Below are 24,566 nucleotides of genomic sequence, written 5' to 3'. Positions count from 1 at the left end.
ATTCCCATTGCTTAGGTCACCTGGCAATGCTGTCCTGATTGGCTGAGCCTGACATATGTCAGAGAATGGGGTCAGCCCACTGCTGAGCCATGGGGGAAACTCAGAGGAAGTTAGCAGAGGACAGGGCCTAACTATCGCCGGCATCAGTAGCCTTTGTCCTGAGCTCATGCCTGAATGCACAGGAACACCAGTGTCCACATTGATGTGTCCATTTGGTGGTCCTTTCCTCCAACAGTCCGTTGACACACCTTCCAGAAGGAGAGGCTGAGTGCTTACAGCAGCACAGGAAGCTCTTCACTCTGGGTTGCTGGCCACCGGGTTTCCCACCTTCCCTGCCACCCTTCAAACGTGGGACAGACTGCAGTTGAGCCAGCACCTCAGCCAGGCAAGTGACAGCTTGAAGCGCCCTACATCCTTCAGCATTGCTGCTACAAAGCATCCCTTGGGCATGGATGGCAGAGGGAACAGGTGTGTGGTCTGCAAAGTCAACAGAGGTGTGCACCCAAAATCATGCTATGAAAAAATCCAGGGGAGAAGAAATGAGCCGGCAAACCCACCAAGAAATGCCCATGTGTCTGGAAGATTTTAATCCAATGCGGGTCTATCCTATTTGTTCTTAACTAGGATGTAACTGCCCTCTGCACGTTGGGATTGTCAGGAGAGCATCCGGTTGCATATAGAAATGGATTTCCATTTCTGTCACATAAAAATAAACACTTCTCTGGGAGCAGTGGTGCACCCAATGTCATCCCAACGGCTCAGGGGGCTGAGGCAGGAGGATGGCAAGTTCAAAGCCAGCCTCAGCAACTTAGTGAGGCTTTAAGCAACTGAGACCCAAAGTAAAAAGCAAAAGGGGCTCCAGATGTGGCTGGATGCATGAGGCACTGGGTTCGATCCTCAGCACCACATAAAAATAAAATAAAGATATTGTGTCCACCTAAAACTAAAAAATAAATTTAAAAAAGAGATTGTGTCCACCTAAAAATAAAATATAAAAATAAATTTAAAAAAAAAAAAAGAATGAACCGCCCCGTGACAAGAGGGATGCAGGGGAATTTAGGGCTGCTGTCGAAGGGTGGGCTCGCAACTCCCCTGGCCACTCAGTTGTTTCCTAGAAAGCTCTCCAGCCTGTGCGTCGATCAAGGAGGACTGATGGATGACTCATCTCGCGAGTGAGGTGCAAGGTGGATTGTGCTCCGTCTCTGTGCTCTGTGAAACACTTGGAAAACAGAACATTTCAAAAGATCAGAGAAAATAAAAATAGAAGTTCTGTTTTTTCTCCCTGCACTTTGAAACATTATCTGGGCCCACAAACTCCATTTCAGAAAACACAAACCTAGAGAAGCTAAGCTCTTGGGCTGAGGATGAAGAAAGCCTCGCACCAGCAGAAAGGAAAGACCTCAGGACCTCCCCTTCTCCATCGCAAAATGCCCTGTAGTTTCCGTTAGCCCTGCAGCGTCAGGGTCTGCAGACAGCAGAACAGCGTGGGTGTGGAGAGTGCCAACAGAGTTGTGCAGGCTCGACAAGTCCAGGTTGGACAGGGAGGGTTCAAGTCCAAGTCAGGCTGCTGGTCGCATTCCTTCTTGTTCAGGGCAATCCATCTTCTTCCTCTTCAGGCCTTCAACCGATTGGATGAGACCCACCCAGATAATGGAGGGTAAGTTGCTTTATGGAAATCCACTAAGATTTAAGTGTTAATTGTACTATATAGAGAACACCTTCATAGAAACATCCAGAATAATATTTGGTCCACGTTCTAGGCACTACGACTCAGTCAAGTTGACACATAAAATTAACCATTTCAACTCCACATGAGAATTTTCAACTCTAGCCGAAAATTATAGACCTGTGAAGCCCACTGAATGACACTTTGTGTGCAAGGTAGACACAGGAATCTAAAGGTGTCCGGTTGGGTAAACATGAAAGCTCTTGGTTGAAATGCAAAGGGAGTGGGTGAGAGACAATCTCCTGGAAGGTAACTCAGCTCGAATATCACAGTTGAAGCATATTTGTCCTCTGACCCATAAGTGTCCCAGCTAGGAATCTCATTCAGAGATATTCAGGACAGTGTCGTGTACAAGTCCAAAAACAAAATAACACTCTCATCTGTTGAGCTAGTCATTGAATAAATTTCAGTACATCTTTCAGTGGAATATTCTGTCATTTTTAAAGAACTATGCACTGATACAAAGATTATTAGGATAAATTATTAAGTGGCTATGGGTGTAGATCTACCTGCATGAAACAAGAGGGCCGCACTGTGTGGTCACTACAGCAGTCCACCCTGGGCAAGGCGGACTTCGCGCTCCACTTCCAAGCTGCTCCAAACATCTCTGGGGTCTGAATGCGCACTGTTCGTCCTTTTCCAGGACAGAGATTTCTGTCGGCACGGCCACAGCACCTGAGGTGGTGTGTAAGAGGCACCTGCCAGGAGGAGAGGGACAAGATGACAGATATTTTCTAAGCAAAGCAGAGACCTGCCAGGAAGACCACGGGGCAGGAAGGAATACCCAGATCCACAAGGACTGCATGGATGCCATCGGCCTCAAAGAGGGAGACTGCAGATGGTGGGGTGGCCAGGGACAGGCTGCAGAGGGCAGCTGACAGCTCAGCACAGCGAGAGCCCAGCTGCTGGCTTGGGCCAACTGGGCCTCGACACAGCACTGAGCCTGCAGCCCCAGGAGGGCTTGCAGAGGGCTTCCTGCAGCAGTGCAGGGGCCTTCACAGACAGGACACTGGCGCTGACGTTAGTGAATGAGTCAAGCCCTTGCAAAGGCCCCTGTGGAAGAAGAGGTAGCCCAGAGGTGGCTCTGCCATGAGGACAGCTCACGCTGTGGGAAGGGCTGTTGGAAGCACAGGGCCCAAGTGACAGCCCTTCCTCTGGCTCATCCTGGAGGTTTACTGCTCTAGGGTTCCGGGATCCCCGCCCTCCCCAAGACCACAGGCTGACACCAGCAGCAGCAATCACAGCAGCTCTGTGGACAGAGCTGCCGAGGGAGCAAACGCTGGCACGCCAGGCGGTCTTCCTGTGGCCTGGCATCGTCAAACGTCACAGGCCATGTGGCCAGGGTGACCAAACAACCTGCCATCCACATGCAGACCCTTTCATGCCTGAGAGCAGCACGGTTGGTGTCTACGCTGAGACCAGAGGCGCTACCCACGGGCTCTTGCTCCAGGGGGGTGACTGGCATCGAGTCGTGTCTGTTTAGTGGAAAGGGGCCTCGCAGCTCCCCCAGGAACCCCGAGCAGACAGGCCACCTGCTCACCTGCTGCGTCTCCCTGTGCCTGCAGCTGGCCCCACTCCTGAGCTTCTGCCCCTACCATCCTAGCTCACGCACCCAGCAGAGCCCTGTACCTGCTGCTGAGTGTCCTGTGGCTCCAAACCAAGGTCAATACCACAGGGAACCGGGACTTTGCCCGTCCCGTGCTCACAGCAGCTCCCCATCACGTTTTCTAACTCCCTGGTGCACTCACCAAGCTGTTTACCAGACCAGAGCACAGTGACCTGAGTTGTGTGTCCCCAGCGAAGGCCACTTGTCCCCATGCAAGCACTCCCAGCCAAACCATACACCATCTCACACAACAATCTGGGACAGGCACGGATTGAAATTTAACCATCTCAGGGGTTTGGGTGAGCTCCTCAAAGAGGCGGTATGCCCCACTCACTGTCCTGACCGGAGCGTGGTCAGACAGGGCAAGTCGCCTCCGTGGGGACAGCCAGAGATGTTGAGGGTCACGGTGCTGGGGAGGGACCCCTGCAAGCCCTCAGCTGTGGCCTCCTTGGTCAAGCAGATGTGGGGAGCTTCCCAAGGTCATGCAGCAAGGCCAGCACGCTGGTGCTCCCAGCCTTCCTGCACCCAGAGAAGTCAGAATGAGGCAGGTGAGTAGCTCTGCAGGCGCCCAGGTGCTGCTGGAAGTCTGTAGAGTCGCAGGAAAGTTTCCAAAATGAGAGCGTCCCAAGCAAGCCAGCTTGGATTGAGATTTCTGCTGTCTCTTTTGCATTTGATGACCCTGAGTAGGTCATTCACCCTCCATTTCCTGGGTCAGCAGGAGGATGTGCTGCTGGGAACAAGGGGTCCTCAGTGCTCTCGACCTTGGATGGGCCCTTCCTCTTTCTGGTCTTCGATGCTTCCTCTGTGCACCGAGGGCCTGCGTCCACGGCCGTAGGTTCTGTTCTAACTCCAGCATCTCATTTGCTCCTGCAAGAGAAGGCGGGGCTCCTGGGCAGACCCACTGGAGATAGCACCCGTGACACTTTGGGGGGCTGACCCACAGCCCTGAGCCTCAGTGTCCGCATCCGTAAAACAGGCCTGCCTCGATGCTGTGTCCCAGGCACAGGGACACAACGAGCGTGTGAAAACCTGGTGCACACCAGACTCCGGGTGGACACTCCAGCCTCTCCAGAGCTGCCCTGGAGGGACACCAACCTGATGTTGAACCCCGTCTGGAAACCACCGGGGCCCCTGGGCTCTGCACTGGCCCCGCTGGGAGGCAGCTTTGGCCTGCGGTGGGGGCACTTGGCCTGAGGGGGGACGCCATCCCTGGGCACTCCTGGTCCAACTGCAGGAGGACTCTGGTCAGTAGCTGCTCTGAGGGGCTCCCAGGAGTCAGCATGGAGAGGAGAGCCGCGTCTGCACCCCACACAGAAGGGTCTGGAGCAAAAACCTCATTACCCCCCTGTCCCTTCAGCAACAGGGACATTCCACATGGGGTCCCCAGAATAGTAGCATCACCTGGGCCCCGCCCCAGACCTGCCTCTAAGGTCTCACCAGGGAAGGGAAGACACTAATGCAGAATGTGGATCTCCCCGGGCCTCTCAACCCTGATTCCCAGAGGTGACTTCCACGAACAGCTTTGGGCCAGCCTGGGACACTGCTCCTCGCCCATAGAAGTGTGATTGCAGGTGCTGGAGGCTGTTCAAAATACACTTGCCTGAAGTGTAGACACCTTCAAACCTATCCTCCCTTCTCAGCATACCCCTCAACAGCACCAGAACACCAGATCAGAATGCTGGCCCTATCACCTTGTAGCTGTGTGCCCCTGGGCAAGCATCCCAACCTCTCTGAGCCTGAGGTTTGTCACCTGTAAAAGGTAGTTAATAACAGCTTTCACCGCACAACATTGTTGGAAGAACGAAGTGAGGCGCTTCCTGGGAAGGCATGGGGCAGTGCTTGGCCGAGCGACTACCCGCTGGAGGGCAGCTGCTGCTAGGGCTGCTCAGGCTGGCCCCTGCGTTAGTGCCGCGTTACCTGGCATGCAGCTGTCGGGCGTCGCCGCCATTGTAGCCCGGCTTTGTACCCTGGTGCTGGAGAGAGCGGCACTCTGTCAGTTCTGCTGTGTCCCCACGCTGCTCCTGGTGAAGCCAAGGCTCTGCCCTGGGAGAGCAGCCAAGGGCTGGACGGCCAAAGAACACGGTCCTCCAGGTCGGAGTTTTTATTTTTTGGTATCACGCAGAACATTTCATGGGGTGGGTGTGGTTTGTGACTAAAAGTGATTAAAAACCACTGTCGACGTGGCCTTGAGAGGAAATTCAGAATGAGAGAAATGGCGTTAGGGTCGTCTTGTGTGGCGTGTGTGCCGGGCCACCTCTTAGCCATGTGCCGTTCCTGTCTGGGACCAGTGACGCTGTGCTGTAGCCTGAAGCCTGCCACGGTGGAGAGTCTGCGTGGTGTGACTGGCCAACGCGACCTGTCAAAGGTCTGGCCCCTGGGAGGGCAGGGTTCAGCCCCTGCCCCGCCCCGCACAGGCCTCCCAGGCACCGTATGAGCAGCTGTTTGGGCTCCTGGCTGTGCCTTCTGGGCTGGACTCCCAGGTCTGCTGGCTGGCCCGGTGCCCTCCGTGTCCAGTGTGCCTGACGGGTCCCTGCTCCTGGCCAGCAGCCGCCTGAGCCCTTCTTCTGGAGGCGGGGACAGTGGCCAGCAGCAAGTCCCACCCTGCACACACACTGGGTCAGGCCTGCTAACACCTCCTCTGTCCCAGCAGGTCACCCACTGACCCAGCCCAGTGGCAGTGGGGTGGGCAAGTGCTCCTTCCAGGAAGGCCCGGGAGACGGGAATGAAGCGTGCTAACCGGAGTCCACCTGGACATGAGGTGCTGAGGGAACAGGAGCAAACACCGGGCCCCTGGACAGGGGCCTTGGCTTCGGCCGGCCGTGCCGCCCTGTGGGAGGCGCTCTGTGTGGGTGTTCGGTGACAGAGGTTTATTCCATCCCTTCCTGTCTGGGGCCTGCTGCGGTCCCTGAGGCTGGCCTGCCTGCAGTGCTGGCCCTGGCGACACAGGCCTGGGTCAGTGCTTGAAGCCCGTCGGGTGTTCCCGGGCACGGGGAGGGTGCCTCTCCCGAGCAGCAGGCTCTGGGCCAGCACAGCCATCTCCTGTTGGTGGCCTGTGTATGCAGACGGCACCCGTCTTCCGTCAGGAGTTCTGGGATCCCCACGCCTGAGGGCCTCCTGTGCGTGTTTGGCTGGTCTGGACCGGGCTGCCTGGCCTGGTGACTGCCCGTCGCCTGCCAAAGTCGCTGGGATGCAGCGGAGGCTGGCGGGTGGGCTGCGCTGAGTCTCGCCCCCCAGTAGGGTGGTCAGGACGTGGGCTGTGCTGAGGCTCTTTGGAGAGTGGGGACATGGAAGACCAGGATGTTGGTGTTGCTCTGTATCAGAGTGGAAGCCAGAAGGGAGGCCACCGACAGGGTCCCATCATCCGCCACAGGAGCCCCCGTGGATGTATCTGCCAACCTCAGGCCTGGCCGCTCCCCAGAGCAGCCTTGGCCGCTTTCTGTGGCCTGCAGCGTCTCTGCGGGGCATGAGGCAAGAGCAGGGGCAAGTGTGTGTCCGTACCTGTTGCAGGGCATCCCAGTGCACGCTGTCCTAGCTGACCTCGGGAGGCCTGTTGCAGAGGTGCGCCCCAACACACTGTAATCCTCGTCCCCACACTCCAGAACATGGCATCTGGGGAGTGCTGACCGGGGAGCAGGCAGAGCCGGCTCGGGGCCCAGTGTCTCTGCCTTGCACGTTTGAAGCATTTAAAACAGCACTTGGACACTGGAGGCTTCGCATGAATTCTGCATTTTTACCTTCTCTTGGAAGAGCCAAAGGCCTGTAGAAGGACTCTCACTGCCCAGGCTGAGAGCCACTGCCCACTAGGTGCACTCTCCACGTCCCACCGTCCCCACCTCTCCCAGCTGCCTCCCTGCGAGGGTGAGGGTCACTGATCACATCACCTCTTCATTTACAGAACTTTCCTTGAAATAGGGCCCCTCAGGAGGGAAACGGGCACAGGATTCTAATGGTGGAACTTCAGGTCTTGGGAGAGTGGAGGACAGGGTGGGTGGCTTCCACTGCCAGCCACCAAGAGCTGGCGAGCCAAGGCAGCCATTCAGCAGGGACGCCAGAAGGCTGGGTCTCAGTCGGGGATAGATCCCTGGTCTGTAAAGGGCAGTGGCCAGCGACGTCAGGGCTTTCCACCAGCACTGGAGTGTCAGAGGCCGTGTAAGCACGGGCATGTGAAGGGGCAGAGGGCCTGCTCACGCCCTGGCTAGAGACACCATGGTTGCCATGCACGTCACCTGGGTGGGAAACCAGGAAGGAAAACTGGAACATAAAGCAGAAAACCCACCGACCGTCACCACCACCATTTCCCACGAGAAGGACTTTTCTGTTTTATTTCCTCATTTATTTTTGTGGTGCTGGGGACTGAGTCCAGGGCCTTGTGCAGGCAGAGCAAGCACTCCACCACCGGAGCTACATCCCCAGCCCCCAAGAGGGACTTTCAACACCAAAGTAGAAAAGATACAATCTCAGAATAGATACTCTCTGTTTCTACAATCTTTACGTCTAATTTAGAAAAGTGTGATGTGTTCTACTGGCCTCTGATGCTTACTTGTTAAACACCACCTCCTAAAAACAGTTCATCAGTATGTTAAGAACAAAACACAGCGCTAGCCATTAGACTCTCGGGGTGGGAGACATGGTCCCAGTAGGACTGAATTCTTAATTCTTAGTTTTCTAGAATTTTTCTGAAGATGCCCTTTGACCCTCAACTCTGTGGGTAGGAGTTTATAGGAAAGAAAATAATCCAGATGAGTGTACAGGGAACTAAGACAAACTTCATTACAGCTGTTTAAATTTATGAAAAGTTGGGAAAATTCTAAATATCATCACTAAAGAATCCGGTTTAAAAATCATGGCATAGCCAGGTATGGCAGCAAACACCTGGACTCCCAGCAGCTCAGAAGTCAGAGACAGGAGGATCCCAAGTTCAAGGCCAGCCTCGGCCACTTAGCAAGGGCCTAAGCAGTGTGTAGTGCGAGTGCACCACTAAAAAGCAATCCCTGGGCTGGGGGTGGCTCCGTGTTTAGCGCTTGCCCTGGGTTCATCCCCAGCACTGAAAAAAAACCAAATCGCACGGTTGTTCTTTCACCATCAGATGAGCTCTCGGTGCTTACCAGATGACATGCAGAGTAGGATCCTCATTCATTTTGTTCATTAAAAAAATGGGGGGCGAGGGGTGCGCTGCGGCTGTGGCTCAGTGGTGAGCACTTTCCCAGCATGTGTGAGGCACGGGGTTGGATCCTCAGCACCCCATAAAAATACATAAATAAATAAAGGCATTCTGTACAGCTACAACTTAAAAAAAAACCTCTCTCTGAGGGCATTTCCCAGAAAGCAGCCTGGGCCCTTCCACGGGGGGAGCAGCCCTGAGCAGCTTATTTTTCTCCTGCAAACCTTTCTGTGTTTTCTGAAATACTCTTTTTATCTTTTTAGTTGTTGATGGACCTTTATTTTATTGGCTTACTTATATGTGGTGCTGGGAATGGAACGGAGTGCCTCACGCGGACGAGGCAAGCGCTCTGCCACCGAGCTACACCCCCAGCCCCTCTGAAATATTCCTGATCCTGGATCTTCCTTTAAAATCAAGCTCAAGACACTTGGAGGTGGACCTGGAGTGAGGGGCTACTCCTGCGGGTGGCGTACCTCCTGTGACCCTTCCCACAGGACAGGGCCCGATGCACTGTGTGGCCTGCCCTCCCCAGGCCCCTGCTGGGCTCCCTGTGGCCACACTCTGAACAGTGCACACAGGTGGAGGCCCTCCTAGCACATGCAGGCAGAGTCTCCACTCTGGGCGGGAAGGAGGTTCCAAGTCTCCGGGGTCCAGAGCGCCTGAGTGAAGGGCCCTGGGAAGGCACATAGGCTTAGCAGCAGGGTGGCCTGGGGACTTCCGGGCTCCCTGCTGGGCCGGCTTTTCCCCTGCGCAGGCCCTAGGCTGTGTCCGCCATCTCCATCCAGTGGCTCAGTCAGGGTCTCTCTCCCTGTGTCCCTAGGCCAGGTCTCCAAGTCAGGGGGCACCAGGCAATCTCCCATCAACATCCAGCGGAGGGACAGTGTCTACGACCCCCATCTGCAGCCGCTCAGAGTGTCCTACGACCCCGCGTCCTGTCGCTGCATCTGGAACACTGGCTACTTCTTCCAGGTCGAATTTGACGATGCTGCTGAGCACTCAGGTGAGTCTGTCTGGCTGGGGGTCTGTCTCCTCTTCTGTTGCACCATGAGTGGGGTCACAAGCTTAGGAAGGGGGGACGAGAGCAGTACCCTACCTTCCTGACATGTGTCGGCAGGGAACAGGAGGCCCAGGAAGACTGAGGGAAGGGGCCGGGGACAGGAAGATGATGTCTCTTGAGGAGGGGAGGCCCCTTCACCTGCCCAAACGCAGGTTTAAGGGGACACAGCCTTGCTGAGGTGGAGCAGCTCCCTCCAGGCTGGGCACAGGTCAGAGCCAGACGGCCTGGTGGCACACTGCGGGTGCCACTTCTCAGGTGAAGCCGCTGAGCGCAGAGCTGGGAAGCTGAGACCCCCAGCTGCCAGCCAAGGCCAGATGGCACCCTGTCACCCCAGCAGCCTCTGGGCTCCTTTTTGCTCTGTGCATGAGGAATTCCCCATATTAATTACGGCTCTTTCCTATTGCAAGTGGCAGACACACGACTCCAACTGGCTTAAGCAAAGAGGGAAATTCGTTGCGTCCCCAGGACAGGACCAAGTCCAGGGTGTGTAGCCACGCAGCCTGCATCTCAGCGCCCTCTCTGGGCTCTGCTCTCCCTGGTGGACTCGGGCTGCCTTGGGCTGGGCCATGACTTTCCTGAGGGTGGCAAAGGTGAAAGTTCAACCTCCCGCAGAGCAAAGCAGCAAAGACCCCTCCCAGCAAGTCAGCCACAAGCCTGGGCTGAGCCGATCACAGTGACCCTGGCTGGCAGGGGGATGACCCAGCCCTGGAGCAAGCTGTGGCCAAAAGCGGAGGCAAGTGACTCCCCTCAGGACCGCAGGAGTGGACAGAGTAGGAAGGAGGTCCCTGGGACATGGCGGCCTCCCGTGACCAGAGCGCCCCTGCTGTTAGGCCACAGCCACTGTGTAGCTACTCCTGTCTGTGTAAAATGGGCCCCAGCAAGTGTGCAGGACCCCTGCTAAGTGCTGACCCGCTGTGGCCAACTGCTGCCCCTGATGGGAGACCAAGTCCACGCTGCGTGGTTTCCTCCTGCCAGCCACTAGGGACCTTGAGCACTCCTTTCTCAGTCCCCAAAGCACTCACAGTGGAGGCCACGGCTCTCTACCAGCAGGCCTGGGGACAATGTTCTCCACCGGCACAGTGCCAAGGGTGGCCTACTCAGGAGCTCAGCTACTCGACACTCAGGCTTGGAACAGAGCATGCGTCACTGGGGGACCTGGCTCCAAAGTGGGGGCTGTTGCTGCTGTCCCCGGAGACTGGCTCCACAGCCCAGGGCAGACATGGGTGGTCCTTTCGCGTGACCTGTCCACTTTGTGCAGAGTCAACATGCAGCGCCTGAGGCTCCCGTTGCTTGGCCACCGCAGGCTCCTTCTTGCCCCCCAGCCCCACCTCCCGAGTGTCCTCTGCACAGACCCCACGTCCAGCCCCACGGAACGTCCATCTGTCTATGCGACCTGCTCTCCTTCCACCTGTTGTCCTCTCTCCCGAGCACCGTCTCCATCTTCACCTAATGAACACAGACTCCTTCCTTGGGGCTCAGCTGGGACGTCACCCCCACAGCAGGCTGTCCTGGTGTCCTGGCCAGTGTAGTGTAGGTCCCCCGCAGCAGCCTCCTTGCCCTCCCGTCACTCTCTCCTTCTCTGTCCCCGCAGAGCTCAGGCTGCTGGAACTCGTCCCTCAGTACTGAGCACATGCACAGCTCGGTGCTGAGTGACACGTCCGCAGCTGGCCAGGTGCCTTCTGATGGACGCTTTCCTAAGGTGTGCTTCTCCAGCCACGTCTCTGCTTCCTTCCTGTTTGGGGGGCAGTGGCTGTGGCATTGGCAAGTCTCTGCTTGGGTGACAGTGCAGTGGCCTCGGTGGTGGCAACCCTGCGGCTCTGACAGCAGTGTGGCTGTTCCCTGGGATCCCACTCGTGACTGCCGCTTGGCCTCTGCCTTCATGTTCCATGAAGATGTAGCCAGAGCAGACCTCACCACATGGCCCCAGAGGCTGGGCTCCAGTCCACCTGGCTTTCAGACCAGAGGTGACACTGACGGCCTCGGAGCTGACTCCCCGGGGCAGGTGAGCTCCTGTTCCTGAGCTCTGGGAGGGCCTCTCTGCCAGGCCAGCACAGGTGAAGCACTGGCCCCCAGCGGTGGCCCTCACGGGCCTGGGAGAGTTGTGAAGACCTTCCTGGCACAGACGTCCTTTGCCCTGTGATGGCCACTTGGCCCCCTGGTGGCCCCCTGTGGCCCGGCGTGATGTGGAGTTTTCACCGTCTTCCATCTTGTTTTGTCTTTAGCAAGACCCGGACTGAAGCCTAGGCACTTCACGCAGCCACATCGCAGCCCTCTGTATTTTGAGACAAGGTCTGGCTAAGGCTGGCCTTGAACGGGGACCCTCCTGCCTCAGTCTCTCCAGGAGCTGGGATCACAGACGTGCCCCACACGCCCAGCTTCTTTTATTCCGGTGTTTAGCCTTAGAACGGCAGGGTCTGACCAAAGCCTGCTTACTCTGGTAGAAGCCCTGAGCTGCGGGTACTGTCGGCGGAGTCCCCGTGGCAGCAGAGGCCACCAGGGCCAAAGCCTGCTGAGGAGGGTGTCAGGGCTGGCGCACTAGGGCCCTTCCCCTGGGGACCTCTTTTTGAACTAAAGGACTGCCCTGCCACCCAGCAGCACTGAAGGGTCAGTCGGAGATCGTTTCATCTGGGCTCCACTTACTGGCCAGCGGCACTTGGCTTGAACCCTGCTGTGCAAGCTGGAGGATCAGCAGACCTGGCTCGGGTCACTGGGTCCTGGGCAGGTGACAACTCCCCTGAGCCTCAGTTTCCTCATTGCAGTTAGGCTGCTCTGCGGGTCAGAGGGCGGGTCCATCTGCTGGTCCCTGCCCAGTGCCCGGGTCGAGGCCCTCCAGACCTGCCCGTTAGCCGTGCTCACAGCAGGCACTGAGAGTCCTGCACCGCGGCTGCATGAGCAGGAGAGGGCACGCGGAGAACCCAGCACACGGAGACCCTGGCCAGTGAGAGCCACGTCACAGAGGGGAGCCAAGGGCGGGAGGGGTGAATTCCTGGACCAGGCTCACAGTGGAGGAGCCAGGTGAGCCTCCAGACCCAGTGCTGACACAGTGTGCTTACTACAGAAAGCCACAGAACAGGGATTTCCAGTCTTTAAACAAACACCCTTGCCATTGGCTGGCGCTCTTTTGCCAGTGAGTTCTAATTTTGGAAACATTGTCACAGTGAGAATCTTCTGTTCCAACTTGAACATGCCCTAGCTGTTGGCCCCTCCCCGGCCGCCCCTCCCCTCCTTTAGCTGCAGAGGCTCCTTCTGGCCTTCTCCAGCAAGGGCTGTGCTTCTGCTCCCGCCCTTTCTCCTGGAAGGCCCCCCATTCCTGGTCCGTCTCCACCTGTGTGCCACCAGGGGGCGCTCCAGCCCAGCCCAAGACCCGGGAACCCTCAGAGAGCCCAGGCCAGCCTTTCACACTCCCTCCTGGCAGGGCTGGCGCAGGTGTCTCCCCTGTTTTTATTTCATTACGCAGCAGTTTTTGCTGTTGTTCTGTTTTGTTTTTTGGTGTGTGTGTGAGCTGGCTGGCTCTCCAGCCCAGGGTAACCATGGTTTCCATCAAGACCTTTGTTTACATGCAAGTGAGCAGAACAGGCCCGTTAAGGAGGAACATTCTGGCTTGCCATGGGAAGGTGCCCAGGATCCCAAAGGACAGACTCTAACTGAAAGTTTCTTACTTAAGTGGGTGTTGTGTTTTGCTGCTGGTGAGGCGTTTCTGTGAAGCGTTCTGGGCAGCGGGGCCTCGGGGAAGAGTGCTCACCAATCCAGGCCCCGCGGCGTCCTGCTGCAGGGGCCAGAGCCAGCCTTCTGGGGTCCAGCCCGACCTGCAGGGCTTCACGTCCCTGAGGAGAGCAGGGCTCGGCAGTCGCCTGCACCTCCCTGTCTCTGGGCCCTGCTCCTGCTCTCCGCTGCTCGGCAGGTCTAGGTGACTCCTGTTTCTCGTACCCCAGCTGCAGGCCCTGGAGGATAGAGCCGGCCGCAGAGCCAAGCCCTTCCTCTGCCTCCGTACACGGCAGAGCCAAAGCGCCCAGTGGTCCCCACCAGGAAGGAGGGCCTGGCGACTTTGTGGGTAAGCCCTGCTGGTGGAAGTCCAGCCGCGTCCAGCTGGTGCAGGACCCATGCTTTTCTGGGGACATCATCCCTTAGGGAGATCTGCTCCTGTGCCTACCCAGGGTCCTAGGATGTGTGAGCTGGAGGGGACAACGAGCAACAGCTGGCAGCTCTTTTTTAAAAATAGTGAAGGTGTTGAAGTCCTGAAAGTCTCTGTGATGTGTGATCACCATCAGCATCGTCACCATCACCTGACAGCATCTCACAAAGTGACAGTATCTCCGTTTTCCTGCCAGCAGGCCTCCTTTTAGAGGTAGAGATGCTCTGGCTCAGAGAAGTTAAGCCACCTGCCCAAGATTACACAGCAAGTTGGAGGCAAAGCCAACTTGCCAATCCAGTCTTTGAGTACTTGTAGTGTCCGGTGGATTTTTCTAGAAATCCTAGACAGTTCCCAAGCTGCCAGAAGAAAGACAAAATCCCACTGTGACACACAGACCTGCTTATCCAGTGGCTGAGTGACTGGACAGACAAGTCAATGAAGTGACCATTCCCATTCCTTCACCTGCAGGGGTCCCCGGGCACCTTCAAGGACCCTTCCTTGAACTAAGTGCTGAACCTGGTGGAAAGAGAAATGGGCCTTGCCCTGAGATCTGACAGGGTGACCCTTGGCTGGGCCTGCTCAACTGCATCCACCAGATTGCATCCCGTCCAGCTGTCCAGGGCGTGAGGATCCTGGGGTGGCCAGGACTGCTGTCCCCCCTTCCAGGGGGCTCTCCTGGCCTGGCAGAATTGGCAAGCCGCTGCGCTCACACCCCATGCCTTCTGCTGCGAGTACTTCTGTGAGGACAGATGCACTGGGTGCTCCGTGGCATCCTTCACCCAGGGACATTCCCCTGTGCTGGCCACTCGGGGACCTGACGGCAGCCGGGCCCGGGAGGGCCATGCAGAGCACACTGTGCAGCGGGTGAAGCCGGGCCCCGCGAGCTGCCTGAGCCACTCCCCAGCTCTGCAGCCAGTACCACGCAGTGGCCGGCCCCGGGCACCCGGCACTCCTTCCGGCCGAAAAAGAGAAGCCCCAACTGTCTCCGCATGAGCAGCAACTGAGGGTTGAACCACAGGCATCACGTCATCCGGAGTCTGCTGAAGTGCAGACCCCAGCCCTGCCCTGGACTGTGGAGCCAGCTCCCCCAGGGATGCAGGCTGTGTTCTGAGCCTGAGCGTCAAGCTAGCCAAGCTCTTGAGGAGGCCACCCTTGGCACTGTGCCGGTGGAGAACCTGCTGGTAAGAGCCATGGCCTCCACAGCGAGTGTCTCAGGTGACTTAGAAAGGAGTGCTCGTGTAGCCTGGTTCAGCGGTGGGCCTGGACTAAACAGAGCTGTGTGGGATCGGGATTGGTGAGCAGGTGGCACGTTGCTCCCCAGAATGTGTTCCAGGAAAGGAAAGGCCTTGCTCCCTGTGTGTTGTGTTATTGAGTTACTTGGTGATAGGACTCAAACCTCCTTTTTAATTCAAGAAAATCCCAGAAACTCATGGGACAGGTGTGCATCTCGGGTGCCTCTGCCCTGGGCAGGAGCTGAGGCCCTCACTGCCCCCTGCAGGCCGCGTGCGGCGCCTGCATGCATTCAAGCGTTTTCTGTAAACAGGGTCAGCCTGCGCGGGTGAGGTGGTGGGCAGAGGGGACCAGAAAGAGGAAACCCTGCCCTTCAGCTTGTCCCTTCAACAAGGCACCAAGCTCCAGAGCGAACTTGTACCAGATGCAGATGGTGCTGCAAGCACCGCCGTAGCCTGAGGGGAACTCAGAGTCACAGAGTGCGCTTTCCTTCGCAGGGATCAGCGGGGGGCCTTTGGAAAACCACTACCGGCTGAGGCAGTTCCACTTCCACTGGGGAGCAGTGGACGAGCGGGGCTCGGAGCACACGGTGGACGGCCACACCTACCCGGCAGAGGTTCGTAGGTGACGTGGGCCAGGCAGCGCGAGTCCCGGTGTTTTCCATGTGCCAGGCTCTCCTGCAGACGCCAGCCATCCCAGATGCCCAGATGTGAGGCACTTCCTGGGACCCAGGACTTTCAGTGCCCCGGGCAGAGCAGTTAGCCCCCCCCCACCCACTTTATCACACCATTGTCCAAAGAGGAGGGTGATGCAGGCATGCTCAGTTAGCAGAAGAAGAGACAGGGGGTCTGAATGGTGATGATCATGCATCGCAGTGGAGTGGTCAGTGGTGACTTTCAGACACAGAAAGAACTGGACCAGCATCCATGAGGCTGCCATCTCCACCTGTGAGTACCACACTGCCTTGTACCACACGGTGCCCACGGGGGATGTGTGCATGAGCTCTGCCTGCTGTCACCTCTGCTCCTGCACACAGAGGCACCTGCAGGGTGGGCTGTGGCTCCTCCTCCCCTGAGTGTTCCTTTCAGGTAGTGGCTGTGTGTCTGCCACTTGTTCCCAGGGAGGTCATTGCCATCGACTGCCAGGGTAACAAATGAGAGCAGGGGACCCACCGGGGCTGTCTCCGAGTCAGGCTGGGCCTGGTCCCTGCTGGCCGTCTCTGGGGTGTGGAGGTCAGGTGGGAAGGCAAACCTGGCTGCAAAGAGGGGGTCTATGAAGGGAGATGACTCAGGGGGGCCCGTGGGCCTGGCAGCCCCCATTTCTAGGGCCTTGAGCCCTAGCCCAGGGAGCTCCAGGTGGGCAGCGTTAGACATACCCTGGACCCCAGGGACACGTGGCCAGGCAACTGGCTCCTGCTGGGAGTGAGGTCTGCGAAGAGCACCTGGGCCCAGTGCCTCGGCAGAGTACAGTGCTGGCCAGAGAGGGCTCCTCAGCGTCCAGGAGCCTGGGGACTCGTGGCCTGGGCCACCTCTAAGCCAGGCACTTAGCAGAAACACGAACATTCGTCCCTGAGTCCTGCAGGGCACTGGCCCCAGCACCCTGGGGTACCAACCCGCCGGTGCTCGAGCCCATCATGTGCCTGGTGGTGGGTGTGCGCAGGACTCGTCCCGTCCTGTAGGCTCTAGGCCATCTGCAGGCCACCTGCTACCCAGCAGCAGAGTTCTGCTCCTTCAGCCCAGACACAGCGTCTTGACCCAATGTCTTTAATCTGCGGTGGTCTGAATCCTCCAGAGTAGCACCCAAGGCAGAGGGCCAGCTGCACAGAGGCCCAGGCCCCTCCTGGGGGAGCCACACCATCCCCTGGACACTGGCCAACCTTTCACTCCCACTCCCGTGAGGGACCCCTCCCCAGCTCACCCCCGGCCTCCAGGCAAACCCGTCTCATCGGCCAACTCTGGCATGGAGTCCAGCAGACATCCGCCACCCCAGATCCATTTTCCTACATCAGAAACTGAAGGAGAGTTAGAGCCACGGGCAAACTTCAGGGCTGGGCTCCAGGGTCAGGAGGGGGCAGCATCTGGGACCCACTTGCCCCATTGCAGTCCTGGGCTGTGTCTGGCCTAATCCTGTGCCTTCTTCTTCCTGGTAGTCACAGTGGCCTCCCCCTTGCCCCAGGCCTGTGGCCTTGCCAAGTGCCTGGGAGCCCCAGGGTGCTGGCCTCCTGCGCGCCGGGCGGCCATAACACGATTCACTCACGGGATGGAGTGGCCCCTGTGTCGGACCCACGGAGGCCGAGCGCCTGGTGTTTCCAGCCGCACCCGACGCTCACACCCGGCCGCTGTGTTTCAGCTGCACCTGGTTCACTGGAACGCTGAGAAGTTCCCAGCTTACGAGGAAGCTGTCCTGGGGGAGAAGGGCCTGGCCGTGCTGGCCGTGTTCCTGCAGGTAAGGGCGCCCGCAGGGCTGCAGCACCCCCCGGGCGGCCCCTCTCACAGCCCCGCACAGAGGCGTGTTCTCAGCCCCCTCTCCGCTCACGTCTGTGCCTGTGCCGTGCAGGTGGGGGCCCGCCACGAGGCCCTGCAGAGGCTGGTGGACGTCCTGCCAAAAATAAAGCACAAGGTGAGCTCCGTGTCTGGGGAGCAGCTAGTGGACGGGCAGACTGTTCAGAGGAGCCCCCTGGGCGGGGAGAGGGCCGTGGCAGGGGCGTCGAGGAGGGCATGGGGCACCAGCGCTGTGCTGGGACTGGGGTGGGGTTCCCCATAGGTCCTGCCTGGCTCCGGGAGGCCACCTCTCCCCTCAGGGACTCCAGACCCCGTTCTTCCTCAGCTCGTCTGCTGGGGTCGACTGGGGTGTCCCGGGATCAGGCAGCTTTCGGAGGGTCGGACACTCCTGCCTGCCCGTGGGACTATCATCACTGATTTGCTTTTAAAAATCTTTAGCTTGGTCCGAGGCGATGACAACCACTGGTCATAAAGTTCCTTCTAAAGCAAATCAGAACCTCAGTCTTGACCCGTGTGCCACGGGGCGGGCTCTGGGAAGGTCTTGATTCAGATCACCCCTGTCCTGGAGAACAGGGAGCCCAGAAAGGGAAGGGAAGCTGTCGAGTGGCCAGCCGTGGCTGGTCCTGCCGGTCCCTACAGGCGACCTTTGCACACCTTAGTCCCTGGCGTGGCTCAGAAAGGTGACAAGGAGAACAATGTCCAAGGTCAGCCCAGAGGGGACTTTGATGGAGAGGTGGAAATTCCAAAGAAAAGGGTTTATTTATTCAGTAAGGAACAAAAGAGTCCCCAGGAGGAAGGAGCCAAGGTGGCCGCAGGCGGGGCGGAGCTCTTCCCCCAGCGCTGCAGGGCCCAGGGCCGAGTGGCTGCACTTGAAAGCCAGGCAGCCCTTCCTGGCCAGCCCAGGAGGCTTTGATCTCCCACTCCTCCCCTTGGTGCCCACCTCCAAGGGTCACCCCCACTGCGCTTCCCCCCAGAGGGCCTCAAGGCCAAGGTGCCAGGCCCCTGCCAGAGTAAACCTGGGGGGCGGATGTTTCCCAGCCAGCCCCGGCCCGGCAGGGTGGGCTCCTCCTCTTGGTGGGAAGAAGAAAGCTGGCAGCAGACCCTCCCCTGGGTCTGCGGGGCTCTTCCCCAGGATCGCACAGAATGTTCTGGGCAGACCCCAGGGAGACCTGGGCTGGGGACGATCGAGGAGGTGCTGCCAGGGCTTAGTTCTGGTTCCCACGCTGATCAGGGGCCACAGTCTCCCCGTGAAAAATAAGGCCGAGACTACAGAGATGAGGGGACCAGCCTTGGAGGGCCTCAAGGTCAGGGGATGGGGGGCACCTGAAGGTCACCTGGCCCAGCTTTCCCGTCTGCCAGCCTCGACTTCCGGGGCTCCCACAGCAGAACCGTGTGAGCCGCGGGGCTCAGGGCAGTACCCAGCCTCTCAGAGCCTGGAGGCCCACTCTGTGGAGACCCAGCAGGGGGCACACGGGGGAGGGGAGGGCAGACCCCACCTGCACACCTGCTGCGTCATGCCTGGAGTGCGAGTCCCCTGGCTGCAGCGGCCTTTGTCACGACAGTGCTCTCCCTTAGCTACCCCAGCGTTGTGCCGTGGGAGAGTCCTGGAAACTCCGAGACCACAGCCTGGAGACGAGACACTGGAGGGCAACTCTGACTCCCTGAGGTTGGGCGGTAGTAGGAGTGGCTCTGGGCCAGGTGGCTTGCTGTGCCACTCACCCCTGGGTACTCGGTGAAGCAGCCCGCTCCTCCCCTGGGGTTCCAAGCTCAGGAGACCAGTCCCTTGGCACCACCACTCCTCCAGGCCAGGCTGCCCTGAGCCCAGCACCGGAGCTGGGAGACCAGCGGCAGGGACCCCTCCCCCGGGGCCTCCTAAGCACTGCCGCCCAGGGCACCCACTTGTGCAGGGTGCTCCGGGCTCAAGGGCACAGCTTCAAGAAGGAGCCAGGTGGACTCACGGTCTCTTCCGCGCCTCGGCCTCCACAGCCGCCCCGCGTCCCTTCTGTGACGTCCTGCCCACCACCCAGCCACAGGAACCTGCCTGGGCTCAAGGGGGAGACAGCACCTCCAAGTTTTGCTGGAGGGAAATGACAGCACTCTACATAGGTCTCATCTTCAATCTCTCCAGTGGCCCGTGGGTCCTTCCTCTGGGGTAGGACTGTCACCTCTTGGGGAACCAGAGCTCAGTGAGGCAAGGAACCTGCCCTGGGGCACACAGCCAGTAGGTGGGGACAGTTCATTGAGGGCAGTGCCACCTGCATCACCGCGCCGTCCGGGCCCCCACACAGCTCCAGCGCCCTCCACCACCGCCCTTTGCTCCTGCCCCGGAGTTTTGCCTCTTGTCCCCCATTTCATGCCCTCTGGCTGAGTCCTGTGGATTCCGCGTGGGACGCCCATCCTAGGAAAGCAGGACAGCAGCTTGTGGACCAGGACAGTGGTGTTACCGCTGCTGACCAGTGACCAGGCCAGGTCAGAGTGGAAAGTAGAGGTTTATTAAAGGACAGCAGAAGACTTTCCGGAGGAAGAAGGGGTTCCAAGAGAGGGAATCCGTGGAAGTGCGGCTGTCTCCCCATTTTATAGTTCCTTCAGTGATGGGGTGTAGGTGGGCAGGCCCGAGGGGTGGGGCACAGGGGGGCCAAAGAAGTCATCTGGGCAGGAAGGACTTCCGAGTCAGCATCTTCAAGTCTGCTGGGAGCCGAGCCGTTTCATTAACACTTCTTTGGGATGGGCTCTGGGCCTTGGGGACATTAACATTCCATGAGTTGTCCTGCAATTCCCGGACTTCATTAACATTCCAAGAGTCGTTCTGCTTTCTCGGGAATTCATTCTCAACGTGGCCTCCATTTTGGATCTTACTCGATATTAGGCCCGATTTACCTAACTACACTGACTACCTAACTTTAAATCTGGCTTCAGTGGGACCCTGGAGTAGACGCCTTCACCCACGGCCACCGCACACACAGGGCGCCTTGAGGTCCTTGAGGCAGGGCCTTGACGTGGGGGGGCCATCTGCAATGGAACATGACCAGAGCATTCACACCTGCACACACAGCGTGACCAGCCCCGAGGACACGTGCAGGGGCAGAAGGCCACACGCCTGAGACCCCACACATCCAAGACCCCCAGCACCAGCAACCCCGGAGCTGGAAAGCAGACCGGCACCCCGGTGAGGGGTCCTCTGCGGTGAGAAGACCAAGATGTGGGGTCCCACACCGCAGTGTTCAGGCACGAGCAGGAAAGCGGGCCCCTACTTCAGCGTGGATGACACAGAGGACGTTAGCTCAGGGGAATCACCGGCACAACCCCCCGAGTGCAGCCTCCACTCAGTGAGGTACACGGAGTGGACATCACCAGCCAGCACGGGGCACGGTAGACGCCAGGGCTCCCGTGGGGAGCTGGTGGGTGGGATGGCGTTGGGTGTGGAGGGTGGCACAGTCCCAGAGCCCAAGATGGCTGCACAGCGGGAACATGCGGGTGCCCTGCTGCATGGGTAAAAGCGGCTGGGGACCAGCGTGTCCCCGTGTTTCATCACAGTAGAGCAGTGTGAGCTTTCCACGGCCAGAGGCTCGGGACGGAGCGCTCTCCAGGGAAGTCGTGAGTCCTGGGTGGAAACCTCTGTCCCTGCTTCAGAACCAGGCAGTGGCAGCTGCCTAGAGTGGCATAGAGTGGCCTGTTCGGGAAGCACCTCCCTGACGGAGAGCGGCCGCCCCACTCCCTCCCGCTCCAGCACTGACACCAGGGCCCCTGGTTCTTGCTCCCAGGACAGGCGGGCGGCCATGGGCCCCTTCAACCCCTCCTGTCTGCTGCCTGCCTGCCAGGATTACTGGACCTACTCAGGCTCCCTCACCACCCCGCCCCTGGCAGAATCCGTCACCTGGATCATCCAGAAGCAGCCCATCGAGGTGGCTGCCAGCCAGGTGAGTGGCCTGTGTGGAGGTCTCCTCACCCTGGAGCTCGCCCTCGGGCACCACTGATGTCCCTGCCCCGCCCCGACTGGGAGGAATCCCAGCTGTGTGGGCTGGTGGAGAAGGAGCCGGGCTCCGCCTGTCACAGGTCTCCTGACACTGAGCTGCTGGGGTTAGGGTTAGGGTTAGGGTTGGGGGGGGGGGAGACAGCTGGATCTTCGCTGTCCCTGAGCCCAGTGTTTGCACAGGACCTGCTCACGTCCCCAATATGCCCCAAGTCATCCCTCGGTTACTTTTAATACTTAACACGATGTAAGTGTCCTGTAAATGGCTTTCTTATTCTGGGATAAGGAACAGAGGAAATGTCTGTACATGTTCAGTACAGACAGAATTTTTGGGGGGAATAGTAGTTTTAACTTCTGCATGGGTTGAATCCGAGGATGCAGAACCCACAGATGTGGAGGAGTGGCAGTGTGTGCTAGTCACCTATGACTGTGTAACAAAGAGCTCCAAACTTAATCACTGATAGTGGGTATTTATTTTCTCTCAAAGTTTCTGTGGGCTTAGGAACTGGCTGGTCCTTTCTTGCAGTCCCTTGTGGGGTTATGGCGCCCTGAGCAGGAACTGCTCCCTCCTGACGGCTCGGTGGGGGCTGGAGGACTCATGCCCGGGTGCTGGCACGAGGCTGCTGGCTGTTGGATGGGGGCCTTACTTCCTGTCCTTGTGGCTGTCCACGGGGCTTTTGAGTTTGCCGATGGTAGATGGTTTCCTCCAGAGCAAGTGGCCTTAAAGACCAAGGAGCCAATCGTGATGCCCTCTAAGACCTTGCCTTGGGAGCCGCCTGGCCTCACGTCCAGTGTCCTCCACACAGGGCCATCCCCGATCTGGCATAGGAGGGGCCTGTGCAAGGTGTGAGGGACCGGGCAGGACGGCGCCCTGCACTCTCCTTCGCTCTCTTCCAGGTCTCGGCCTTCCGGGAGCTCCTGTTCTCCCCGCTTGGCGAGGAGGAGGAGGAGTTCATGGTGGACAACTGTCGCCCACGCCAGCCCCTGATGGGCCGGAGGGTCCGCTCGTCCTTCAGGCCACTCAAGTGGGGATGAGGTCCTGGAGCCGTCATGTCCACAGAGTAGGCAGCGCGGACCCTGCAAGGGTTCCCACTCGGATGACTGCTTCTCGGATTAAAAGAGGAAGAGTGTGGTTCCCATGGCGTGCTTCTAAATTGCAAGGGAAAGAAATCACTAAGGACGCCTCAGGGCACAGGGAACAGATGCTGAGTGTCCTTGTCTCGTGGGACCCAGGGCAGGCAAGTAGAAGGTGGTCCCCGGGGCCAGCAGCCACCAGGGCCAAGGCTGCCCACTCGCCTCTCTCAGCTACACTCGTCCCCCTGCATAGGGGTGTCCTCCACTGTCCACTCTCAAGGCCACCCCAGAGTCCCCACACCACACAAGACCAGGACTAACACCCTTCTCCCCAGTTCCGAGTCCCCAGGGGTCTCAGTGTCCTTGGCCACGGGAACACAGAAGGAGGGACTTTGTGGCCTCTCTGGGTAAAGGACCCTTGCGATCACGTGTCCACCAGGTCATCCAGATGACCTCCCGTCTCAAGCCCCTCAAATTGATCCCCTCTGTGGGCCCCCTTTTGCACACAGGGTCTCAGAGCCACAGATTCCAGGATTAGGATGTGGACATCTCCAACTCCAAGACCCGCACTGGGGCGGGGTGTGGGGCTGGAAGGGGCAGGAGGAGGGCCACTCCGCGTGCATCGTGGCTGGGGTGCCCCTCCCTGCCTGCCCTTGGACTCTGGCTCCTGGCTCAGCTCCTCTGCACTGCGGGAAGGCGGAGGCCCACTGCGTCGGGGCCTCAGAAGCCCCTGTGCTCCCCAGGTGCCGTCCTGCCGCAGCTGCCACCCTGGCTTCCTGCAGTCTCTAGGCCAGGCCCTGACCCTGTGCCTTGGGCTCCTGTAATGACTGTCCCACCTTCCTCTACCTAGCCCCCCATGGGGCTGGGTCCTGCTGCCTCCTGCCTCCACCTGGAGTCCCCTGGCCTCTGCACCAGCCTCCGACGTCCTGCTCCAGGCCTGACCCTGTGTCTCCCAAGATCTGCAGCCAGGTGTGCTCTGTACTGTCTGCTTCTGCGCTTCTGAACTTAAGCGCCTTGGGGCAAGGACAATTGAGCCATGTAGGATAGAGCCTAGCACGGGCCGGGAGGGGTGCTCGGTGAACATCTGTCAGTGAATGATGGGCCAGCCTCAGAGCTCCTGGCAGCTCCTTCCACTCAGGGGACTGGCCCACCAGGAAGCCGGCCGGCCACAGCTGAAGCCCTGGATCCAGACTGCCCCGCTGCTCCACCTGGGCAAATTGTGAGCCCACGGCTGCCCTTTTGCCTCACAGCAGGAATTATTTGTTTTTGTGTTTTTCCTGATCATGTGCGTAGATAAAATCCCCACCGATATAATATTTCTATTTTATAGCATTAAAATTCTTCCTTCAGGGGAGACGGGGTTCTGCAAACAACCTAATGGGCCTCTCTGAACATCAGCTCACTGTCAGATAAACCACGGGAAACGGCACAGAAAAACAAGTAGATGCTGCTGTCTGTCCAGCCTCGTGATGACCCCTGTGGCTCTGGGGACACAGGATAAACCCTCACTGAGCTCCTCAAACAGCCTCAGGGATCAAAGTTGGCGCTGCACCTGCAGCTTCCTTTGGCAGAGGCTGGGCCTTCCTGTGGTGGCCGTGACCGGCAGCCTGGCCCCCGCAGAAAGCAGCAAGCAGCTTCCCGGAGCATATCTCTTCCTGCAGAGACCAGCGCGCGCGCCCGGCAATGGCCGCCCCTGGAATGTCCATCAAGGAGGCCACAGAGCTCTCCTGGTTTCCCAGGGGCTGGGTGACACCTGGGTGGCCTGGAGCTGGTTCTGACACTGGATCCTGTCTCTGGGACAGGTGGAGATATTCTTCCATGTACTTTGGACCCCCAAGTATTTCTTGTCATTTGGGAAAGTGCAGCCATTGCTGAGCCTCTGGCGACAGGGCTGCCGTCCGTGTGAATGTGAGTTCGTGGCTCCGTGGCCTCTCGTGGACCCAGGTCGGCTCCTAGGGTTCTGGAGGTCAGAAGCCCCAAAGTCTTCCACTGAGTGACGTCAGGGTGTGGGTGCCTTCGGGAGGCCCCAGCCCTGCAGTTGCTCGGCCCCTGCAGACAGGACACCAGCCCTGGGACGGGACCTGGAGGGCCTCCTGTGACCGCTAGTGA

The 24,566-nt window shown here is 58.8% G+C and overlaps 1 protein-coding gene across 2 annotated transcripts; it reads left to right on the top strand.

Annotated features, from left to right (window-relative positions):
* Positions 1-3,591: 3,591 nt before the first annotated feature.
* Ca5a (carbonic anhydrase 5A) lies at positions 3,592-22,534 on the top strand. 2 transcript variants are annotated; one of them, XM_026401885.2, is made up of 7 exons: positions 3,592-3,880; positions 9,314-9,493; positions 15,410-15,528; positions 17,262-17,357; positions 17,469-17,531; positions 21,175-21,330; positions 22,281-22,534. In XM_026401885.2, the coding sequence occupies exons 1-7, from the start codon at positions 3,724-3,726 to the stop codon at positions 22,416-22,418; spliced, it is 909 nt and encodes a 302-aa protein (XP_026257670.1). In that variant the 5' UTR covers positions 3,592-3,723; the 3' UTR covers positions 22,419-22,534. The 2 variants fall into 2 exon arrangements, with proteins under 2 accessions (XP_026257670.1, XP_026257669.1); XM_026401884.2 differs by having other exon boundaries at positions 9,287-9,493.
* The last annotated feature ends 2,032 nt before the right edge of the window (positions 22,535-24,566 follow it).

Source organism: Urocitellus parryii, chromosome 15 (assembly GCF_045843805.1).
Source record: "Urocitellus parryii isolate mUroPar1 chromosome 15, mUroPar1.hap1, whole genome shotgun sequence".
NCBI lineage: Eukaryota > Metazoa > Chordata > Mammalia > Rodentia > Sciuridae > Urocitellus > Urocitellus parryii.
The sequence above is the reverse complement of the archived record's forward strand: the minus strand, read 5'-3'. Positions and strand labels throughout refer to the sequence as shown.

What these genes read in the sequence shown, in the direction of transcription:
- Ca5a (XM_026401884.2), top strand. Translation starts at nt 3,724, where the DNA reads ATGTTGAGGGTCACGGTGCTGGGGAGGGACCCCTGCAAGCCCTCAGCT. An exon ending in GCCACACCTACCCGGCAGAG is followed by an intron (nt 15,529 to 17,261) that starts GTTCGTAGGTGA and finishes GCTGTGTTTCAG; the next exon opens with CTGCACCTGGTTCACTGGAA. An exon ending in TGCTGGCCGTGTTCCTGCAG is followed by an intron (nt 17,358 to 17,468) that starts GTAAGGGCGCCC and finishes TGTGCCGTGCAG; the next exon opens with GTGGGGGCCCGCCACGAGGC.